At 37.5% G+C, this 20,062-nt stretch overlaps 1 protein-coding gene across 1 annotated transcript; it reads left to right on the forward strand.

Moving 5' to 3' along the window:
* Positions 1–594: 594 nt before the first annotated feature.
* On the forward strand, positions 595–8,663 carry LOC131902167 (tyrosinase-like; the record flags this gene model as incomplete). Its single annotated transcript, XM_059253211.1, has 2 exons — positions 595–839; positions 8,437–8,663. Coding segments are annotated over 2 exons (472 nt in total), but the record flags the coding sequence as incomplete, so codon positions are not given.
* Between the last annotated feature and the right edge of the window lie 11,399 nt (positions 8,664–20,062).

The following is a 20,062-nucleotide window of genomic DNA, read 5'->3' on the forward strand; positions in this document are numbered from 1 at the left end:
TTTGCTGCCCATGAAAATTCGATGTTGTTTCAAAGGTCGCCATTGCTCACTACTAAGATGGATTCTCATTGTCCTTTGTGAGTGTGTATGTGTGTGTGTGTGACTGTTTCCTATTTCTAAAATGGTTCTATTTTAATGCCTGCATAATGATCATGTGATCACATAAAACCTTTAGAGGAATCTGGAAATGGGATGTTTCACCCTTTATCATTGAAGGTACACTCTGCTTTGGAAAACGTGACCTTTTTCCAAACTTAAAACAAAGGTTGAAATAACCACCACAAATGAACAGTGAGTAATTTCTAATACTTTGTCAACTTAGTTTTATATGATTTTTCTTTTGACTCTCCTTGCATTTGTAAAAACTTATATTTAACATGACTATGATTAAATTTCATGCAATCCAAAGTTGCATTCTGAAGACTCTAATCTGGCTATAAAAGTTTAATTATTTTCCCATGGAAAACCTTGAAGTTATCCTCACTCTTATTTCTGATGAGTGATCTTCTTCAAGATATGCAATACTAATTTGCTAGAGTTTGAAGATAGTCAGCATTTGTTCATGTCTTGGCATATTAATAATTGCTTTCTAAGAATTTCAAATATTGATCTTTTAAATAAAATATTCCTGAGTCTGAATAACCCTTCCCTCTATAGTATTTTTGAACAATGGCTCAGAAGACACCGTCCTCTTCTGGAAGCTTATCCAGAAGCCAATGCACCCATCGGCCATAACAGAGACTCCTACATGGTTCCTTTTATACCGCTATACAGAAATGGTGATTTCTTCATTTCATCCAAGGATCTGGGATATGACTACAGCTACCTACTGGATCCAGGTAAGTTTCAGTTGTCTTCAGATGAACTGTAGAATCTTGTGTGGCCAGTCTTCTTTGGATAGTTAAAAAAAAATCTTGTGTGCATACAATGTTTTCTCAAAACTCCTTAAGAATCTGTATTATACCAATTCATTGTCATTTACAGACTAAATTCTGAAGATTCCCAAATTTATAATTATTCTATCTACTATAGGGCATCTTGTACAAGTAAATTATTGAAGAGTATAGGATTAGGATGCTTTTAAGCCATAATTCTATCAGTTAGCTATTTTATGACCTAGGGATATTGTTTCAATTCTCTGAATCACAGTTCCTTCATGTTATATATTTAGATCACAATAACTAAATGACTATTCTGAACTATGCAAAAAAATTCAGTGCATGTAGTATGACACAAGTCAACAGTTTATAATCTACCACTGGGAGACTCTTGGTAGGGTTACTAATACAATAATGGAAACTTTCAGTACCAACTAATAATGAGCTTCATAATACTTTTTAATGTCAATTACTGTGTTTTTGTTGAAAAAGCCTTAGGAGTGGGATTAGCTCTGAGCTTTGATCTTCCTATGCTGAACTCTATTAATATCTTCTTGATAATGAAGGGATAGGTAAAAATGAAAGCCTATTCTATGCAGAAACTACATACAATTCTAGTCTACCTGATTTTTGCAATGACGACTGAGAAATACAACCTAAAGAAATTATTTTCCTTATGGATCTATAGGTATCATACCATTTGATAGGTTCCATTGGTTTGGGCCTGAGGCAAGACAGAAATAGCATATTAGGAGTATGTAGTAGAGAGAAAGAGGGACTCATATCTATGATATATCCTTCAAAGGCAAACTTCCAGTGACTTAAACCCTCCAATCAGGCCTCATATCCTACTTTCAAGCACCTCCTAACTATACCTCATTATTTTGGAAAACCCATCATTGATTAATTAACTGATGTATCCAGAATCCTCATGATTAATCAATTCCCAAACCTACTACTAGCCAGCAGCCAAGTCCTTTAAAAATCAGTCTTTGGGTGGTGGGGGTGAACCCTTTCTATTTAAACCATAACTCCATGTATTACTTACATATTTAATTTATTATTTATTAGATAAGTATTATTTTCCACAAAAGGAGGTGAGAATATCAGTCTTATAGAATTTAAGCGACCTCTTAAATGTTAAATAGCAATATAAGAAGAAAGATGATTTTGACAGTACACTTAGCACCCTCAGCTTTCACTGTAGTATATGAAGACTAGACAAAAACAAAGTAAAGCTACAAATGGTTTATGGGTAAGAGATATTCAGGAAGCATTATTATTTTGATACATTCTTGAACAATTAATAAAACATTAATAGATGAACAGAAAAGTAAACAATGGACAAATGTGTGAACTTCACTAATTCCTAGTTCTTATGTTCCACTGCAATGACTAATGTAGTCTGGATATCAGTAAGCACCAAATCCACTGTGGAAGTCCAACAGATTGGGAAGGAAGTGCAAAGACTCAATCATCAGCAAAATCTTACAGGATACAGATAGGGCAGCAGTGATTTGTGCATAGATCAGCTTTGACACTGAGGATTGGTAGGCAGGTTCAAGACAGAAAAAGACAGAAAAATATTCTAGTGTGCAAAGACTCAATCATCAGCAAAATCTTACAGGGTACAGATAGGGCAGCAGTGATTTGTGCATAGATCAGCTTTGACACTGAGGATTGGTAGGCAGGTTCAAGACAGAAAAAGACAGAAAAATACTCTAGCCTGAAAAAAGAAACATAAGAAGCAAAGAAAATCACTGTATTTTTGGAATATTAAATTCTTCTCTTGAGTGATTGAACAAAGAAAATGACATTGAGATGATTGAAAACATCATAAAAGTTAACAAAAAATGTGTGCTTTTTATGACTGGGGGCTTGTGTAAGTGTGTTACATGGACCAGTTTATTTTTTATTTTATTTTGATGACAAAATTCATAGAGATTGACAAATCAGTTATATACTGAGTGAAAATAAAGGAGATTATAGGGCTCTTTTGAAAACTTTGACCTGTAAAACAAATAAATTGTAGTACAATTCACTGTTATATTTGAGAATAATTGGAGAAGGCCCGGGCACAAGACTCAGGTTTTGCTATGTGGTAGAAGTAAGAGATACGAAACATCAGAGTAAGTACTTTTCAGTGCAATAGGAAATGTAGGCTTGAAACTCCAAGCCCTCCAAACCTGGCCCTTAAATCTATATGAGAGAGCCATCAACATGCCCACTGTTATCTTGAATAATCTTTAGAATTCCAGTTTCTAGTGATGGATATTGTGTTTTATAAAATGGTAAACTGAGACACATAAAGATAAATCACTATCTAAATTACAAAGCTAGTAATCAGAAAATATTAAATATCTATACTGATTACCTATAGAATGATCTTTCCTTTACTCCACGATAGCTTCTTTCAGGTGTTATATTGCTTTTCACAAACACAGCCTGATTCATCACCCCCTCTTCATGTCCACATGGTTAAGGCAAAGGTAACAAACATTTTTATGTGAGAAAGGTGATGAGGGTAAAAACTTCCATTAGAAGGTGGAATATATTTATTTTAAGTACGTTAAACAAAATAAAGTTGAAATGCTTTACTGATTTGCTATGTTTTCATATAGCTGCAAATTTACATAGTTAACTTCAGAGAAATTTGGTTTTAAATAAATAACAGAAATTTCCTACTTTCTATTGTATGAATCATTCTTTATTATTGTTTCTTTTGTGTATTCAAAGTACTTAAAATTTATCTCTATTCATCACCAAACTTCAAGATTTCTAAAAAAAAAAAAAACTATTTTTTGAAATAATTTAGTTCAAGAGGGTCATTATTCATCATTCAGGTATTCATGTTGATAATTACTTAAGTATAGTGTTGTTAAGGGCAGCTAATGTCTGAATTTGTCAAACATTTTCTCTTGTATTTGAATTTAGTGGTGTTTTAAAAACTGAGTAGCAAGTGATTTTCTTTCAGGACTAACTGATTAAAAGGTAAGGACAGCATGGGAAATAGGTTCCCAAAAGCCAGGTAAGAACCAGGGACAGGTCCTGATTTGGGAGAAACCTGTTCTCCATGCTGGATTACCTTGTCCAGTCTTTATAGAGGGAAAGGAGCTCAGTCCTATCTCAATTTGATGTGCCATGCTATGTTCAAGTCCATGAAATGCCTGCCTCTTTCTGAATGGAGACAGAAGAGGAGTGGGTGAATGGGGAGGGGCATAGATGGGAGTCAGGGAGAGGGGATGGAAGGAGAGAAGGCATGGGAAATTGTGGTTGACATGTAAAATGAAGGAAGAAAAGTGTTAATTGAGAGAGAGAGAGAGAGAGAGAGAGAGAGAGAGAGAGAGAGACAGAGAGAGACAGAGAGAGAGAGAGAAAGGCCAGAAACTTATTGGAGAAAGAGGTCTTATTTATTTATTTATTTATTTTGGTTTGGATCCCTGAAGTCTTGATGTCCATATGGTAGAAAATGCATAGCAGCAGATGGCTGGAGCAGTAAGCTCACAGATCATAGCTCACCCTCTAAACTACTCACTGAAAACAAACAAGCAAGAACTGAAAATGGGGTGAGGCTATGAACAATCAAAATGTGCCACCAGTGAAGTATTTATTCCAGCAAGGCTCATATCCTAAAAGTTCCTTAACCTCCCTCAAACAGTGCACCAACTACAGCCAAGGTGTTCAGACACTTGAGCCTATGGGGGACAGTTTTCATTTAAACCACCACAATACTCCAAATAAATTGTTTATTTTATATATATTTATTATATATATGTTCATTATATATAAGCTTATTTCAATATTTTTTGTTCAGATCACTTCAAGTGATCTCAGTGTTCATTATCAACAAAGCATCGTCTTCAAACACACTTTCAAAGACACACACACACACACACACACACACAACACTCACAAACCTTTCTAAACTACGTAACCTTAATTCCTTAAATTAGTGTAGTGACTCTGAAATACATTATGTATTTGTTGTTGTGTTGATAATGAGAAGATACATTGCAAATGACAAGGTAGGAAGCAATTCAAATGATTTGTGTGGCAAAAATAATGAAACTTCGAGTAAATTGATATGCCAGAAAAATCATGACATTAAAAAGATAAAAAAAGAACTCTGCTGAGGTTCAACAGTAGATAAAAAGGAAAGAAATATCAAAATTTTGTTTGGAAATACATAAAGTTTATTTGAAGATGATGCTTTGGTGATAACGAACATCGGGATCACTTGAAATGATATGAACAAAGAATATTTGAATAAGCTAAAGAACAGAACAAGAAACAGAAGTAAAACTGAAAGCACTTGAGCTTTCATAATAAAGTATCTTAGTTTGGTTTTCTGTTGCTGTCATAAACACCAGGGCTAAAAGCAACTTGGACAGGCACAGATTTATTTCATCTTACACTTCCAGAAAACAGTCCACCACTCAGGGAAATCCCAGAGGGAACTCTGCTGCAAATCTAGAGGTTGGAATTGAGGCAGAAGCCACAGAGGGATAGTGCTTACTGGCTTGCTCCAAACAGCTTGCTTAGCCCACCAACCTTCCTTCCTTCCTCCCTTCTTTCCTTCCTTCCTTCCTTCTTTCCTTCCTTCCTTCCTTCCTTCCTTCCCTCCCTCCCTCTTTTCTTTCTTCTTTTTCTTTCCTTCTCTTTTTTTCTATTCCTTCCTTCCTTTCTTTTTTGTTGAATTTATTCTTCTGTGGTATATTACATCCCAACTGCAGTTTCCACTTCCTCCCCACTCCCAGTTCTCCCCTTCCCCCACCCATCCACTTCTCTCTATCCCTTCAGAAATGAGCAGGCCTCCCAGAGGTATCAACTGAACACAGCATTACAATAAGTTACAATAAGACTAGGCACAAACCCTCATGCTAAGTCTAGACAAGGAAATCCAGTAGGAGAAAAAGAGTTCCAGGAGCAGGCAATAGGGTCAGAGACAACTCCAAACCCCACTGCACACCAAGCTGAATGACCATAACATACATGCTAATGGCCTCGCTAAGACCCCTACAGGCTCCATGATTGTTGCTTCAGTCTCTGTGAACCCACAATAAGCCCTACTTAGATGATTCCATGGGCCTTGTCCTTGGTGTCCTCAACCCTTCTGGCTCCTACTATCCTTCCTCTTGCTCTTTCACAGGATTTCCCAAGCTCTGTCTAATGTTTGGCTGTGGGTCTCTGCATTTGCTCCCATCAGTTCCTGGATGAAGGCTCTCTGATGATGACTGAGACAGGCTCTGATTTACAAGTATAGCAGAATATCATAATGAATCATTTTATTGACTTTATTTATGTATTTGTTCATTCATTCTTTCATTCATTCATTCATTTGTTCCTTCATTTTGGCCAGTTGCGTTTGGTTTGATTTGATCCTAGGTCTCTGGGCTCTCTAACCTCTGGTTCTTGGCCATCCAGGCAATGTCATTCAGGGGCTCCCTTATATGGTGTGGTTTTCAAATTGGATCAGTCACCGGTTGGCTACTCCCACAAGTTCTGTGCCACCCTTATCCCAGCACATCTTGCAGGCAGAACAAATTGTAGGTCAAAATAACCTCCTTTGTTATACAATCCAGAACCACCTGCCTAGAGATGACACTGTCCACTGTGAGCTAGGAATTCCCACATCAATCATTAATCAAGAAATTATCCCACACACGTACCCACAGGCCAATCTGATGGAAATATTTTCTCAAATGAGGCTCCAATATCCCACATGATCCTAGCTTGTTTTTAGTTAACATAAAAAATTGCCAGGCAAATTGACCCTTTGTCAAGCTGACACAAACTTATGACTGTTCAACTGTATCATTTCCTTCCTCCTTTGTCCCTAAGATACCATGCTAATAGTAACATCACAATTTAAAAAATAATATGGCTTTATAGGTCCCATGGTCTTTAAAAAATAAAAACATATTAAAAGTTCATTCTCTTTAAGATATCCGAAGTCTCTTAACTGTAGGTTTCTATAAAAGTCAAACAAGTTACTGGAGGGATGGCACAGTGGTTAGGAGCACTGGCTGCTCTCCAGGTTTGATCCCTGGGACATAAAGTAAATAGTATGTATGATGTAACTCATCACATATTGACCAGACATTTAAAATGAACTGTGTATTTAAATAACTAAGAGCGACTGAATCTAGGCATTTAAGTCCCATTATCAAAAATATTTGTCAAGTGTATTTAATACAGTGACTTTCAGGATTCCTAAAAATGATTTTCACATTTTCATTTGGTTTCAATCTTTTGATTATTTAAATTAATGTCACTCAGTTCTACAGGTATTATTTGTTCTTTATATATCTTTTCATATCAACCTGTATCATTCCTTCATTACCTTTTCTGAGTTCAAAAACAAAATTAGTCATTGAGTAAACATTTAATTCTCTCATGGACTTCAGGTACTCTACCAAATTGCAGGATTGCTTTATAGTTTGGGCTTTCAAGGGCTCAGTATAATACAGAATACAGGCATATAAATAGTAACTCTAATACAATGTCATGGATGTAATAGAAGAAATGCTAGAACTATAACATTTTAAATGTTTATGGTTTCTTGGACTGAAATGCTTATATGAAACTAAAGGTCAAATTTGACTTCAGCAAAAAACTCAAGAAGAGTGCAGGGGAAACCAGCAAGCATGTTATTTTCAAAATGCATATCTTAGATGATCTGAACTAGGTGATTTAAGAGGTAGAAAATTATAGGTGGCGGGAACCACAAGTGTTCTAATCCTAACCCAGTGGCAAATTCTTTTCAGGTTTGAAATTACTATAGATGATCAGGAGGCTAGGAACTTTACTAACTCAAAATTATTTCAAAACCACCCTTGACTAAAATCTGTTGTTTTAAGATTGAAGGTTGTGGGGCTCGACACATGTCTTGACAGTTAAGAGAGCTAGCTCTTCTTACAGAGGAAGGAATTCAAATCCCAGCACCAATATAGGTAGCTCATAACTACTTGTAGCTTCAGCTCCAGAGGATCCAACACCTTCTTCTGGCTTTTGTGGCACCTACATGGCACAAACATGCCCACATACATGTACACACACACACACACACACACACACACACACACACACACACACACGTATAAAATAATTGCAAACTGAGATCTCTGTAAAAGCAGAGATTGTACAAATGTCCTAGAGTTCCTGAGACTGCTCTGAGACTACTGAACTTTAGCTGGCAGTACAATCAGTGTTTCTCAAATAATAATTTATCAAACAAATCATCAATAGTTAATAATAGAACTGTTATATAGATCTGCAGTACTGTTGCACAACCACCAGAAGGAGTTGTAACAACAATACCTAACAATACTACACGCCAAGGTATTACACAGGTTTCAAAGGATCTCAATAGCAGAGAATTTCTTTCCTCTCTTCTTAATGAGGAAACTGAGCCTGAGAAGGATTAGGTTCACTTCCCCCAAGCTCTTCTATTTGGTAAGCAAAGAGGCTTCATTCAAACCCAAACATCTGATTTCAAAGTAAGAAAATGCTGCTGATGGTGATATTGTAAAAACAGCATGATCTATTTTTATTTCAGATACAGGCTTCTACAGAAACTATATTGAGCCCTACTTGGAGCAAGCCACTAGGATCTGGCCATGGCTCCTTGGGGCAGCACTGGTGGGAGCCATTGTTGCTGCAGCTCTGGCAGGGCTCAGCCGTCGGCTGTGCTGTCGCAAGAGGAGGCAGTTCCAGGAAGAAAGGCAACCACTCCTCATGGAAAAAGATGATTACCACAGCTTGCTGTATCAGAGCCATGTATGAACAGCCTAGGAAACAGTGGGGCCAAAAGGTCTTACCTCACTTTACCTATGAGTCGGTGAAGATTGTTCCCACAATTTTAGCCTCACAAAAAACATAGACCATAGCTATTTGTCTTACTATTTTTGCTCAGCCTCTTGATTTCCCCCAAGCCCTAGTTTCCAAGGAAAGACTGGTATTTGTTACTCTAAAAGTCACTCTTAATTGTATCTGAATAAAATTTCTCTTACAACTGATTGGGTTGATTTTGATAAATGCTTCCTGATTATTTAATCTAAACTTATAATGGAACTACATCAATTGATGCCTATGAACTTGAGGCATATTTTTGGTTTTGTTCACTTTGAATTTCAAAGAAAATAAAAATCTTTTCTGTCTCTTCCTCTCTTTCTCTCTTATCTCTCTCTCTCTCTCTCTCTCTGTGTGTGTGTGTGTGTGTGTGTGTGTGTGTGTGTGTGTGTGTGTATGTGTTAGTAGATTAGGGCAATTTTAAAAGTGTAGGATAGATAAAAATAGTCACTTATTTCTGAATTTATTTCATTAGTGATTAGGAAGTATACATTACTACTGAATCAGTAATAGAGGAGAATCATCTGTTAGCCTTCATTAGTTGTCATATTAAACTACCTTATCTAAATTCTGTGTCTTATGGGAGAAAATCAATCAAGAGATGGGAATGTACTCCCTAATACAATAGTGGGCGCTGGGAGGAATAGACTATTCCTAGAGATTATTACCTGTACTTGATCCAGGTTAAAAAGAAAAGAAAAAGAATCAAAAGCGGATGATTACAGTGCCTTCCCAAGCTTGAAGTCAATGTGACTGGAATCTGAAATAATCAAGACTAAGAGCAAAAAGAATGAGAATAGAAATGAGGAAAACAATCTGCATCAGATTCTGCAGCTACAGTGCCAGGGCATTCCTGTCTCAAGGCACATTGGTGTGGGTCAGCCTTAGCATGGATTGGTATTGTGTCAGTCTCAGCATGGAATGGTGGGGGTCAGCTCTGAGACCGTTGCACTTGGCATGACTCACCAAAGTTTGCTGTGAAAGTAAATTCTTAGACCAGAAAGACTTTCTAATCTCATTTAAAAATCTTTTTTTGCTGTTGTTTTGTTTTTTTGGTTTTTGTTTGTTTGTTTGTTGTAGATGTAACCAACCATCTTATTAAATAAGAAACACAGAGCCAATTCAGAGAAGAAAGCCAAGAGGTCAGAGCTAAGAGCCTTACTCTTCCTGCTTCAGCGATCCTCTTCAGCCAAGAGAGCTCTCCAAAAGGGACCTACTTCCTGTGTGTTTGTCTTTATATAGTCTTTCTGTTCTGCCTTCTCATTGGTTGTAAACCCAAACACATGACTGCCTCGTTATTGCTTGTCTGTAGAGATTTCCAGGTCTTCTATGGTTGGGATTGAGATTAAAGGCGTGTGTCTCCAATGCTGGCTGTATCCTTGAACACACAGAGATCTACCTAGCTCTGTCTACCAAGTGCTGGGATTAAAGGCATGTGCCACCGCCGCCACGCTCTTGCTATGGCTCTAATAGCTCTGACCCCCGGGCAACTTTATTTATTAACATGCAATTAAAATCACATTTCAGTACAAATAAAATACCACCATAGTTTGTTTTTTGTTTTTTCAAGACAGGGTTTCTCTGTATAGTTTTGGTGCCTGTCCTGGATCTCGCTTTGTAGACCAGGCTGGCTTCAAACTCACAGAGATATGCCTGGCTGTGCCTCCTGGGTACTGGGATTAAAGGCGAGCACCACCACCACCGCCCGGCTCACATTTAAAAATCTTAAGTATTTTTATCTGCATTAGTGGAATTAGATCCAAGGCCTTGCAAAAGCTATGCTAGCACTCTCACACTCTCCTACAAAGCATTTATGTAAAAATCTATCCAAGATATTTTTGTTACAGTTGACAGGGATCTTTATAAACTCAGTTTTGTTCTTTATCCCAAGACAATTCCCTCTTTTACCATTGCATACCATCACAGAATATTGTTTTATTTCTCTCCAGGCTCAAGGTATCTATTTGTGCAGCAGCCACATCTTTGATAAAAGCTACCACCTCTTTGATGCCCTCTTGATTGTTACTATAACAACAAAATCATAGTACTTATATTTCAATATATCTAACAATTTCACTAAATTTTCTTCAATCTTGTATATTTTAACCTTGCTAATTGTGTAGCTTTTATAAACTGCTTCATTTTTCTATCATGAAAATGTTCTGTGTCTACATCTCAGGTCATATTTTGTTATGAAGAAATAAACAATTGGCATTCTTCTTATCCTCTTTTTCCCCCTCTGGGCTTTATGTTTTAAAAACTACAATTTTGGTATTTATATTTTTAAACAAATCAAACATGTAATTCTCTATCTGTAGAAATGAATCTGTGATGGATACAAGTCATTTAAGGCAGTGTCTTAGCTGACAATGAGCAAAGGTCATTGATGTTCAAGCTCCTTTGAGAGAGAGAGAGAGAGAGAGAGAGAGACTGAGAGTCTCTGGGCCATCTACTGATCTGTGGTGAGTCTGTGCTATTTTGAGGGCATGCCAATAGAATGAAGTTCTACTTCCCTTCAATTAGACTCCTAGAAGATCCGAGATACAATTATGAAAGAGGCAGTTCTGTTAAGCTTGTACTGCTTAATTTCAATATAATGTAAATTAAAAATGGCTATGAAAAACCAAGGTTTTCAAATTGTTTAGTTATTGAATACTACATATCGCCAGGCGGCGGCGGCGGCAGCAGCAGCAGCAGCAGCAGCAGCAGCAGCAGCAGCGGCGCACGCCTTTAATCCCAGCACTTGGGAGGCAGAGGCAGGCAGATCTCTGTGAGTTCAAGGCCATCCTGGGCTACAGAGTGAGTTCCAGGAAAGGCACAAAGCTACACAGAGAAACCCTGTCTCAAAAAAACAAAATAAAATAAAATAAAAAGAAAATAAAAAGAAACAAAACTATATATCAATAATTTGAATAGTTTTTAAAGGGATTTTAAAATTTATGTGCTTCAGATTTATTATTTTTGGCCCTTTTTGTAAGAGCAATGTTCTACAATGGAGTACACAGGGAACCCTTGGCCCAATCCCTTAACTGATGACCTATGACCAGTTGACAGTGTCTGTGAGAGGAATAGTTAGTTTTCTTCACAGGTATATCTCCTGGTAAATTCACCATGTTCCAGTGGAAGCCTGCAAAATTAGTAGCATATGTAGAACATAAACTAGAGTCAATGGGTTATTAAATTAAAGAAAGAAAAGAAGAAATGAAAAAGAGGAGGTGTTGCTTGGATTCTAACAGCTCCCTTGGGGGAGAGGGCGAAAAGGTGCTGTGTCAACAACTCAGACACCAGGAATCCCTTGAAAGCAAATAATGAACTCATCTATTCAATAATGGGGAAGGCCTTATACAACCTCATCCCAGTGCCCAGTCTGTGTGGTCATCCCTCATTCACTGGGCACTGTCAGGAATTCTGACATTGACTAGGAACCTTGACAGCTCCTGTTGCTAGGCCCTCAGGCAGACTCCAGGTTGGCTCTTAAGGAATACATTATGTGCATGCTTTGGCTACCACATCTGGGCCAATTTCCTCGACCCTATGGGCCTGTCCTACTACAAGGAGGCAGTGAGGTAGTAGTGGATCTGTGGAGAGTAAAAGGGTAGATGTGACCAAAATATATTATATCAAATTCTCAAAAAACTTAATAAAATATGTAGAAATGAACTCACAGACTATGGCAGCATGAACAATCCAGGTGGGGTGCCAGAACTGAGAGGGGGTAACGGACACAGGCTTCCACTGCTGACAAGAGGCTATCTGCAATTGATAACTGCAGGCAAAGGAGACAGTTTTTCCAATGGAGTCTTACTGGGTATATTAACCACATTGCAGGGCAGATCTCATCCCAGGAGTACTTGGCCAAACACAAGACAAACTCAATGTTTTTCTTTTTTTGTAGACATTTTGTCTCAACTTGCTTAGTTTGAGTATTTTGTCTTATGGATCTTTTGCTTGTTTATTTTGATTTTGTTCTTACAATTTTGTGTGCATTTCTTTTTTGTTGATATTATTTCTGTTTATTTGTTTTGACAGATATATATATATATATATATATATAGAGAGAGAGAGAGAGAGAGAGAGAGAGAGAGAGATAGACAGATAAAGAACATAAACTTGGGTGAGGAGAGAGGTGGGGAGGATCAGAGGGAAACTGGAATTGGAAGAGGGGAAAACATGGTCAAAACATATTGTAAGAAAAATTTTTAAAAAATAGTTTAGAAAAATAAAATTAAAAATAGAAGTGGAGTTATGGATTCCAGCTCTAATGGGTACATCAACAAAACAAGTCCAGCACCTAACACTTAGGAATCGTTGCAGAAGATAGTGCAGAAAGACTATAAGAACCAGAGGAACAGGAGTTTGCTATGAGACCCCTGTGATGATTGCAAAAGATGGAGCAGAAAGATGGTAAGAACCAGAGGATCAGGAGTTTGATGTGAGAACCCTGTGATGACAGAAACCACACTTATACAGTCTCTCCCACATGACTGCCTAACTATGAGCTGAGCATGGGCAACAATAGACATGCCAAAGTGGATAGGAGAAAGCCCAGGAGGCTTCAACACCCAGAAAGAACTACAGGCAACTAAGGAATGCTGAGAGTGGGAGAAATAGTCTTTCCTATGGAAGAGCATACCAAATGGTTATCCAGTATACAATGGTCAGCCCTAAAAACCTACATCCAAATAACATTATACAGAAGGAACAAGTTACATTTAGAAATATATATGCATGTACATATATATGTATACATGCAATAATAATTAATGAAAAAAGATAAGAGAGGCCATGAATTTGAAAAAGCACAAAGAGGGCTACATGCAAGTTTTTGGAGGGAGAAAATGGGAGGGAGAAATAATGTAATTATATTATAATATCAAAGAATAAAAGCAATTTAAAAAAAGAAACTCTATTAACTGAGAGAGTTACAAATGCTTGGCCATGAACTTCTCTGAACTCCCCTACATTTCCCTGGCTCATTTGTTTGACATTCATCATATATGTATCTTTATTATGCTTAAGACATTTCAGATCCAGTCATTACCTCTGCCTAAAACCTAAATATCCCCAAAGCTAACTCTCCTATGTCTTTCAGACTATTCTCCAATGTTTACCACTTAATGAATCTTTTTGTCAGGACTGAGTGTTTCAAAGTCTCTCACTCTCTGCACACTGTCCATTTGTGGGTCTCTGTCATGCCTCTGCATTTTTGAATGGTTGTGGTTTTCATAATATTTCCTTGATGATGGGTAAGGATGATACTTATCTATGGGTGTAAGGACAAAAATTTAGACTGTAGTTAGGGTTTATACTGGTTGAGTAAAGTGGCAGTTGGAGGTTCTCCAAAATCTGTGGCTTCACTAGTCCTGGGTAGTTTGCTGGGTTTTTGGTACCAGGCATAGCTTCCCTGTTGTTGAGCAAGTCTAGCTAAGGAGAAAATGTCAGTTTGATCTTTGCCAAATTGGTAGTTATAGTTTGCTTCCTTACTGTTAGATTTCAAGCATTTTTTTATACATTTTAGAATCAAATACTTTGTTGGACTCCTAACCTGAAAATGTTTTTCTCTGTACTATAGATAGTCTTCATATTGAAAAGAGTATTTTTATGTAAAAAGATGTTTTTATTTTTGGTGAAGCCCAACTAAAAAAGCTTCTTTAAATTGTTTATGGTTCTAGAGTTCCATCCAAGAACTATTTGTTTAAATCTAGATTATACAGATTTTTTAAATGAATACTTTTATAATCTGTGATTAACTTTTGAGTTTTTATATCAGATATAAGAATAAGAGTGAGGTTCATGTTTGAAAATAGGCATTCAATGGTTTCAATACTGTTAACTAAATTTTCTCTATAGAATTGCTTGTGAATATTTGTAATATTCAAAGGCAGATAAACAAGGAAATCAGCAATAAGAATAAATAAGCTATCAAGCAATAAAAACATGGGTGTATCTTAAATGAGTATTGCTAATTGAAAGAAACCAGTCTGAAATGGCTAATGTTATCTGATCCCAATCCTCAGTGTGAAATGGCTACATGTTATCTGATCCCAATCATGCAACATTCTGGAAAAGGTCAAATGACAAAATGAGCAAAACTTGTCATTGGTTACCAAGCATTCTTCAGGAATTGATTGACCAAAGAACAGAGTACTGTTTTAGGGTGGTGAAACTACCCTGTGTGATTCAAGGTTGTTGCTGTACACACTACGCATCTAACAAAACTCACTGACCTTTGCCACATCAGGCAGCAGAGATAATATATTCATATTCTTAAAAATAGGAAAATAGAAAATTACAAAGCCACCAAACTGTCTTACCAATATATGAAACAACCTGACTGAAAGGCAGAGGGACTCATGCAGACTTAGGCAATCTGGAAGTAAGTGGCATCTGTAAAATTAAGGAAGAACTAAAGTTCATTTCAGCACTGTTCTGGAACCAATAAAGTTGTTTCCTTTATTAATATGAAAAAAATTATAAAGTATAATTGAATGATAGCAGATGCATTAAAATGAAAGCTCATGAAGAACTACTCTCAGTCATTAGATCTGAATGTGATTTTATTATTAGCCATTTATACTGGTAGATTCAAGCCTTACCTTAGTTATTTAATGGTCAACTTTGGGTTCACCCTTGAATATGCCTCCAAAAAAAGTACCTTCAAAATCCATAGCAATTACTTTCATTTTCTTTTTGCCTAGTTTAAATAAATATCTCTGAATCCTGTTTATCACATAGATTCATAAAATTAATTGAGACAATATTATGTTGAGAAAATGAGAATATTTGGTGAAGTATAGTTCTTAATAAATTAGTGCCACTAAAATTACTTTTTACTATCTTAATCTTTTTTTTACAAAAATTAAAAATAAATATTCAGAAACACAAAATATGTTTTCTAATTGATTATCAGTGTGTTGCAGAAGCTGACTTCCCACCCTTGGATTCTGTTGGTCCTCCAGTTTCAGAAAGGAGTCTGGATTATAGTAATATGTTGTTGCACTAGGTTGATAACTTTTTATTGATTCTTTATGTGTTTCACATCGTGTATCTAGATCCCAATCATCTCCTTGTTCCTTCGAATCTGATCTTGCAACCCCCCCCACAAGATAAAACAAAATAAAATTGAAAAGAAAAGAAAAATTTTATTGTAGAAGCTGCAGTGTGGCATCTTACTTGTGTTCATTGCAAGGAGTCATTGAGATGGTTCGAGGCCTCTGGTTTCTGCTACACAATAGATAGTGTGTCCTTACTGGAGCTCCCTTTGGACATCTAGTGGTTATCCTGTGTCATGCAGATCCTATGGCTTTGGGTTTTCAGGACCAGCCCCTTCATTTGCTCCAGAAGATCATAGATGTGGTAGACGTTGGAATGGGCCAACTCACAGCTTTGGTTCTGGGCCTAGGTGGTTGCTGGGTTGGTCAACTCACCAGCTTTCCTTCTTCCACAAAATCAGGGCAGGCTCTCCAGCACCACCCTAGCTAGCTCATTGCAGTATGCAGCAAGGGGAGGCATCAGTTCTACTGCTCTCATGCCCTTGGGAGCCAGCTCACCTACACCTACACCACCAGGGCCAGCCAGCTCTACTGTGTTGCCCAGGTGAGGTACAGGCTGATAGTGGACTGTTTTAATGAGAGATACTTTCAAGTTCACATGGAAAAGCCATTTCTATTATGTTAGACCAATAATCTTGACTTTAATGACATTTAATAGCAGGTGTTTAATTCACTAACTGATGCTGAAGTTATCTGTAAAAATAACATGTTGGTCATGCAACATCGAAACAGAAAAAAAAGTAAAAATTACATTGTCTTTTAAAATATAGTATCATTTTTTTCTCCAAGTAGACAGCTAATGTTGAAGTGTTTAAAAAGAAATATTTGGCCATCTGATCACTAGAGCAGGTCAGCTCAGGCACTCTCTTGACATTGCCAGTAGTCTACAGTGAAGGTATCTTTGTGGATTTCTGGGGACCTCTCTAGTATTCTGCTTCTTCCTATTCCCCTGGGGTCTTCATTCATCATAGTATCTCCCTCTCCATTCTCACACTCTGCTCCTGATCCAGCTGGTACCTCCCTCTCCCCTAAGCTTTCTTTCCCCCGACCCTTGCCCTCCATTAACCCCCACCCCCGGTTTGCTCATGTAGCTCTAATCATCTATTTCTCTGTTGTTGGGTGATCCCTGTGTCTTTCTTAGGGTCCTCTTTACTAGGTAGCCTCCCTGGAATTGTGAGTTGCAGTCTGGTTATCCTTTTCTTTACATCTAGTATCTACTTATGAGTGAGTACATACCATGTTTGTCTTTCTGAGTCTGGGTTACTGCACTCAGGATGATTTTTTCTAGTTTCATCCATTTGCCTGCAAACTTCATGATGTCATTGTTTTTTCTCTGCTGAGTAGTATTCCATTGTGTATATGTACCACATTTTGTGGTACATATACAAGCTTGCATTCCCACCAACAGTGGAGGAGAATTCCCTTTGCTCCACACCCTCTCCAACATAAGCTGTCTTCAGTGTTTTTGATCTTAGCCATTCTGACTAGTGTAAGATGGTATCTCAGAGTCATTTTGATTTGCATTTCTCTGATGATTAAGGATGCTGAGCAATTTTTGAAATGTCTTTCAGCTATTTGAGTTTCTTCAGTTGAGAATTCTCTGTTTAGCTCTGTAGCCCATTTTTTAATTGGACTGTTGGGTATTTTGATGTCTAATTTCTTGAGTTCTTTATATATTCTGGTTCATGATAGAACTCTCATCCAGTGTCTGATGGAAGAGGATGCAGAGATCCACACCTGAGCCCTAGGTGGAGCTCCGGGAGTCCAATTGGCGAGAGAGAGGAGGGACTGTATGAGCGAGAGATGTTGAGACCATATTTGGATGAAGCACAGGGACAAAAAGCCAAACTAATGGAAATGCATGAACTGTGAACCAATGGCTGAGGAACCCCCATGGAACTGGACCAGGCCCTCTGGATAAGTGAGACAGTTTATTAGCTTGAACTGTTTGGGAGGCCCCCAGGCAGTGGAGCCAGGACCTGTCCTTGGTGTGTGGGCTGAATTTTTGGAGTCTGGGGCCTATGCTGGGACACTTTGCTCAGCCTTGGTGTAGGGAGGAGGGGACTGGACCTACCTTGGCTGAGTCTGCTAGGCTGGACTGACTCCCCAGGGGAGACCTTGCCTTGGAGGAGGTGGGAGTGGGGGGTGGATTGTGGGGGAGAGCTAGGGGGATGGGAGGAGGGAGGACAGGGGAATCCGTGGCTGATATGTGAAATTAAGTTAATTATAAAATAAAAATACTATAAAAAAAGAAATATCTGGCAACATACATAATAATTTATTCTTTTTAGTTTAATTTTTTAATAATTTATTCTTTCTGAATGACAATTACTTTATGATCTTTTTATAAGTAATAGTAGTAGTATCACTTGCAGAGTATATACCAAAAGCAATATAAGTATACTATTAAACTTACCTGAACATCTATTCATGATAACAAGGTTGTGGAGACAGCACAGATATCCTCTAACAAATGAATGGATAAAGGAACCATGACATTCATACATGATGGAGATTTGTCCAGCCAGAAAGAAGAACTAAATTATGTCATTTTCAAGAAAATGGATGGATTTATAGTTTATGGTACTGAATGTAATAAGTTACACTCAAAAGGAAAAAGATCCTATCTTCTTACATACATGTAATCTAGATTATATATACATATATGAGTATACATTCATATTTTCATGAGGAACTATTTGGAAAAAGAAAGGGGCCCCAGTGTGAAGGGAAAAGGAAGAAATAGAGGGTGGTTTGGGATGGGGTCATTATGAGCAAAGTACATGTTACACAAGTATGAAGATGTCACAATGTACTCATTCCTTTGTACAATAAATATATGCCAGTGATAAAAGAAAAAAATTATCTCCAAGTAGTTATGCTTTACTTATAAAGACAAAATGAAATCCGAGTTAACTTAACAAGCAGATATTTTTCTAGGATTTGGGATTATAAAGATGATTAAAACCCACAAACCATATGCTATATTGAAAAATGTAAACTGGTGGAGGTCATAGGCAAGTAGACAATTACTTATGAAATTATGATGGAAATATAATCACTCTATAGCAGTATTTCAAAACACAATTTAACAAATAAGGTCATAAAATAAAAAATCAATTATACATCCCTAATCTAAGACACTTTTTTTTAGATTGGATTAATTTCTTCTAAAACAACTTATAATAAAATTCTTTTAATCATTTATATATTGTACACATTTCTAAGTACTACTCTTTTTAATTGCTACTTGTCATATGAACACTGAACATGGGTATATTATTTTATTTTAATGAATAAGATGATGCTTGAATAACAAAGATGTTCTAAAAAGTCAAACAACTATTAAACTGAGTATATCACTACTTTCAATCCATGCCCTCCTTATCCCTCCTGCTAAGCCACATTGCTTCCATGACTTCCACACCCAGCTTTGATTACTTTAATATAATTATCATCTTTAGTAATAACTTTTGCAATTTATTTAGCATGCCAGAAAAAAGTCACATATATCTTTATTCCAGGGGCAGTGAAAGGTATTGATCTGGAGAGACAGTACTGCTGTGGGATGTATGGCAAATGTGTTGCTAATTAATCAATAAAACACTGATTGGCCGTTGGCTAGGCAGGAAGTATAGGCGGGGCAAGGAGGAGAATAAAGCTGGGAAGTGGAAGGCTGAGTCAGAGAGACACTGCCAGCTGCCATGATGACAAACAGCTTGTAAAGATGCCAGTAAGCCACAAGCCACGTGGCAAGGTATAGATTAATGGAAATGGATTAATTTAAGCTGTAAGAACAGTTAGCAAGAAGCCTGCCACGGCCATACAGTTTGTAACCAATACAAGTCTCTGTGTTTACTTGGTTGGGTCTGAGGCTGTGGGACTGGCGGGTGAGAGAGATTTGCCCTGACCCTGGGCCAGGCAGAAAAACTCTAGCTACACAGTACAGTGGATAAGAGCACTCCTTGTGCAAGCATAAGAGCCTAAATTCAGATTCTAGCATCTATGTACAAATCTAGGCATGGTCACATGCTCTCCTGTAACCCCAGGGCTATGAAGGGAGTGTGCTAGAGACCAAAATCACTGGAGTTTCTGTCTCTCTGCCTAGCTCCAGGTTCAGTGAGAGGCTCTGTCTCCAGTGAAGAAGGACACTGGAAGACAGAGAGACAGAGAGAGAGAGAGAAAGAGAGAGAGAGACAGACAGACAGACAGACAGATGGAGAGACAGATAGAGAGATAGAGAGACAGAAACAGAGAAAGAGACAGACAGAGAGAGACTGA

This window comes from Peromyscus eremicus, unplaced genomic scaffold (genome assembly GCF_949786415.1).
Source record: "Peromyscus eremicus unplaced genomic scaffold, PerEre_H2_v1 PerEre#2#unplaced_3404, whole genome shotgun sequence".
NCBI classification, from domain to species: Eukaryota; Metazoa; Chordata; class Mammalia; order Rodentia; family Cricetidae; genus Peromyscus; species Peromyscus eremicus.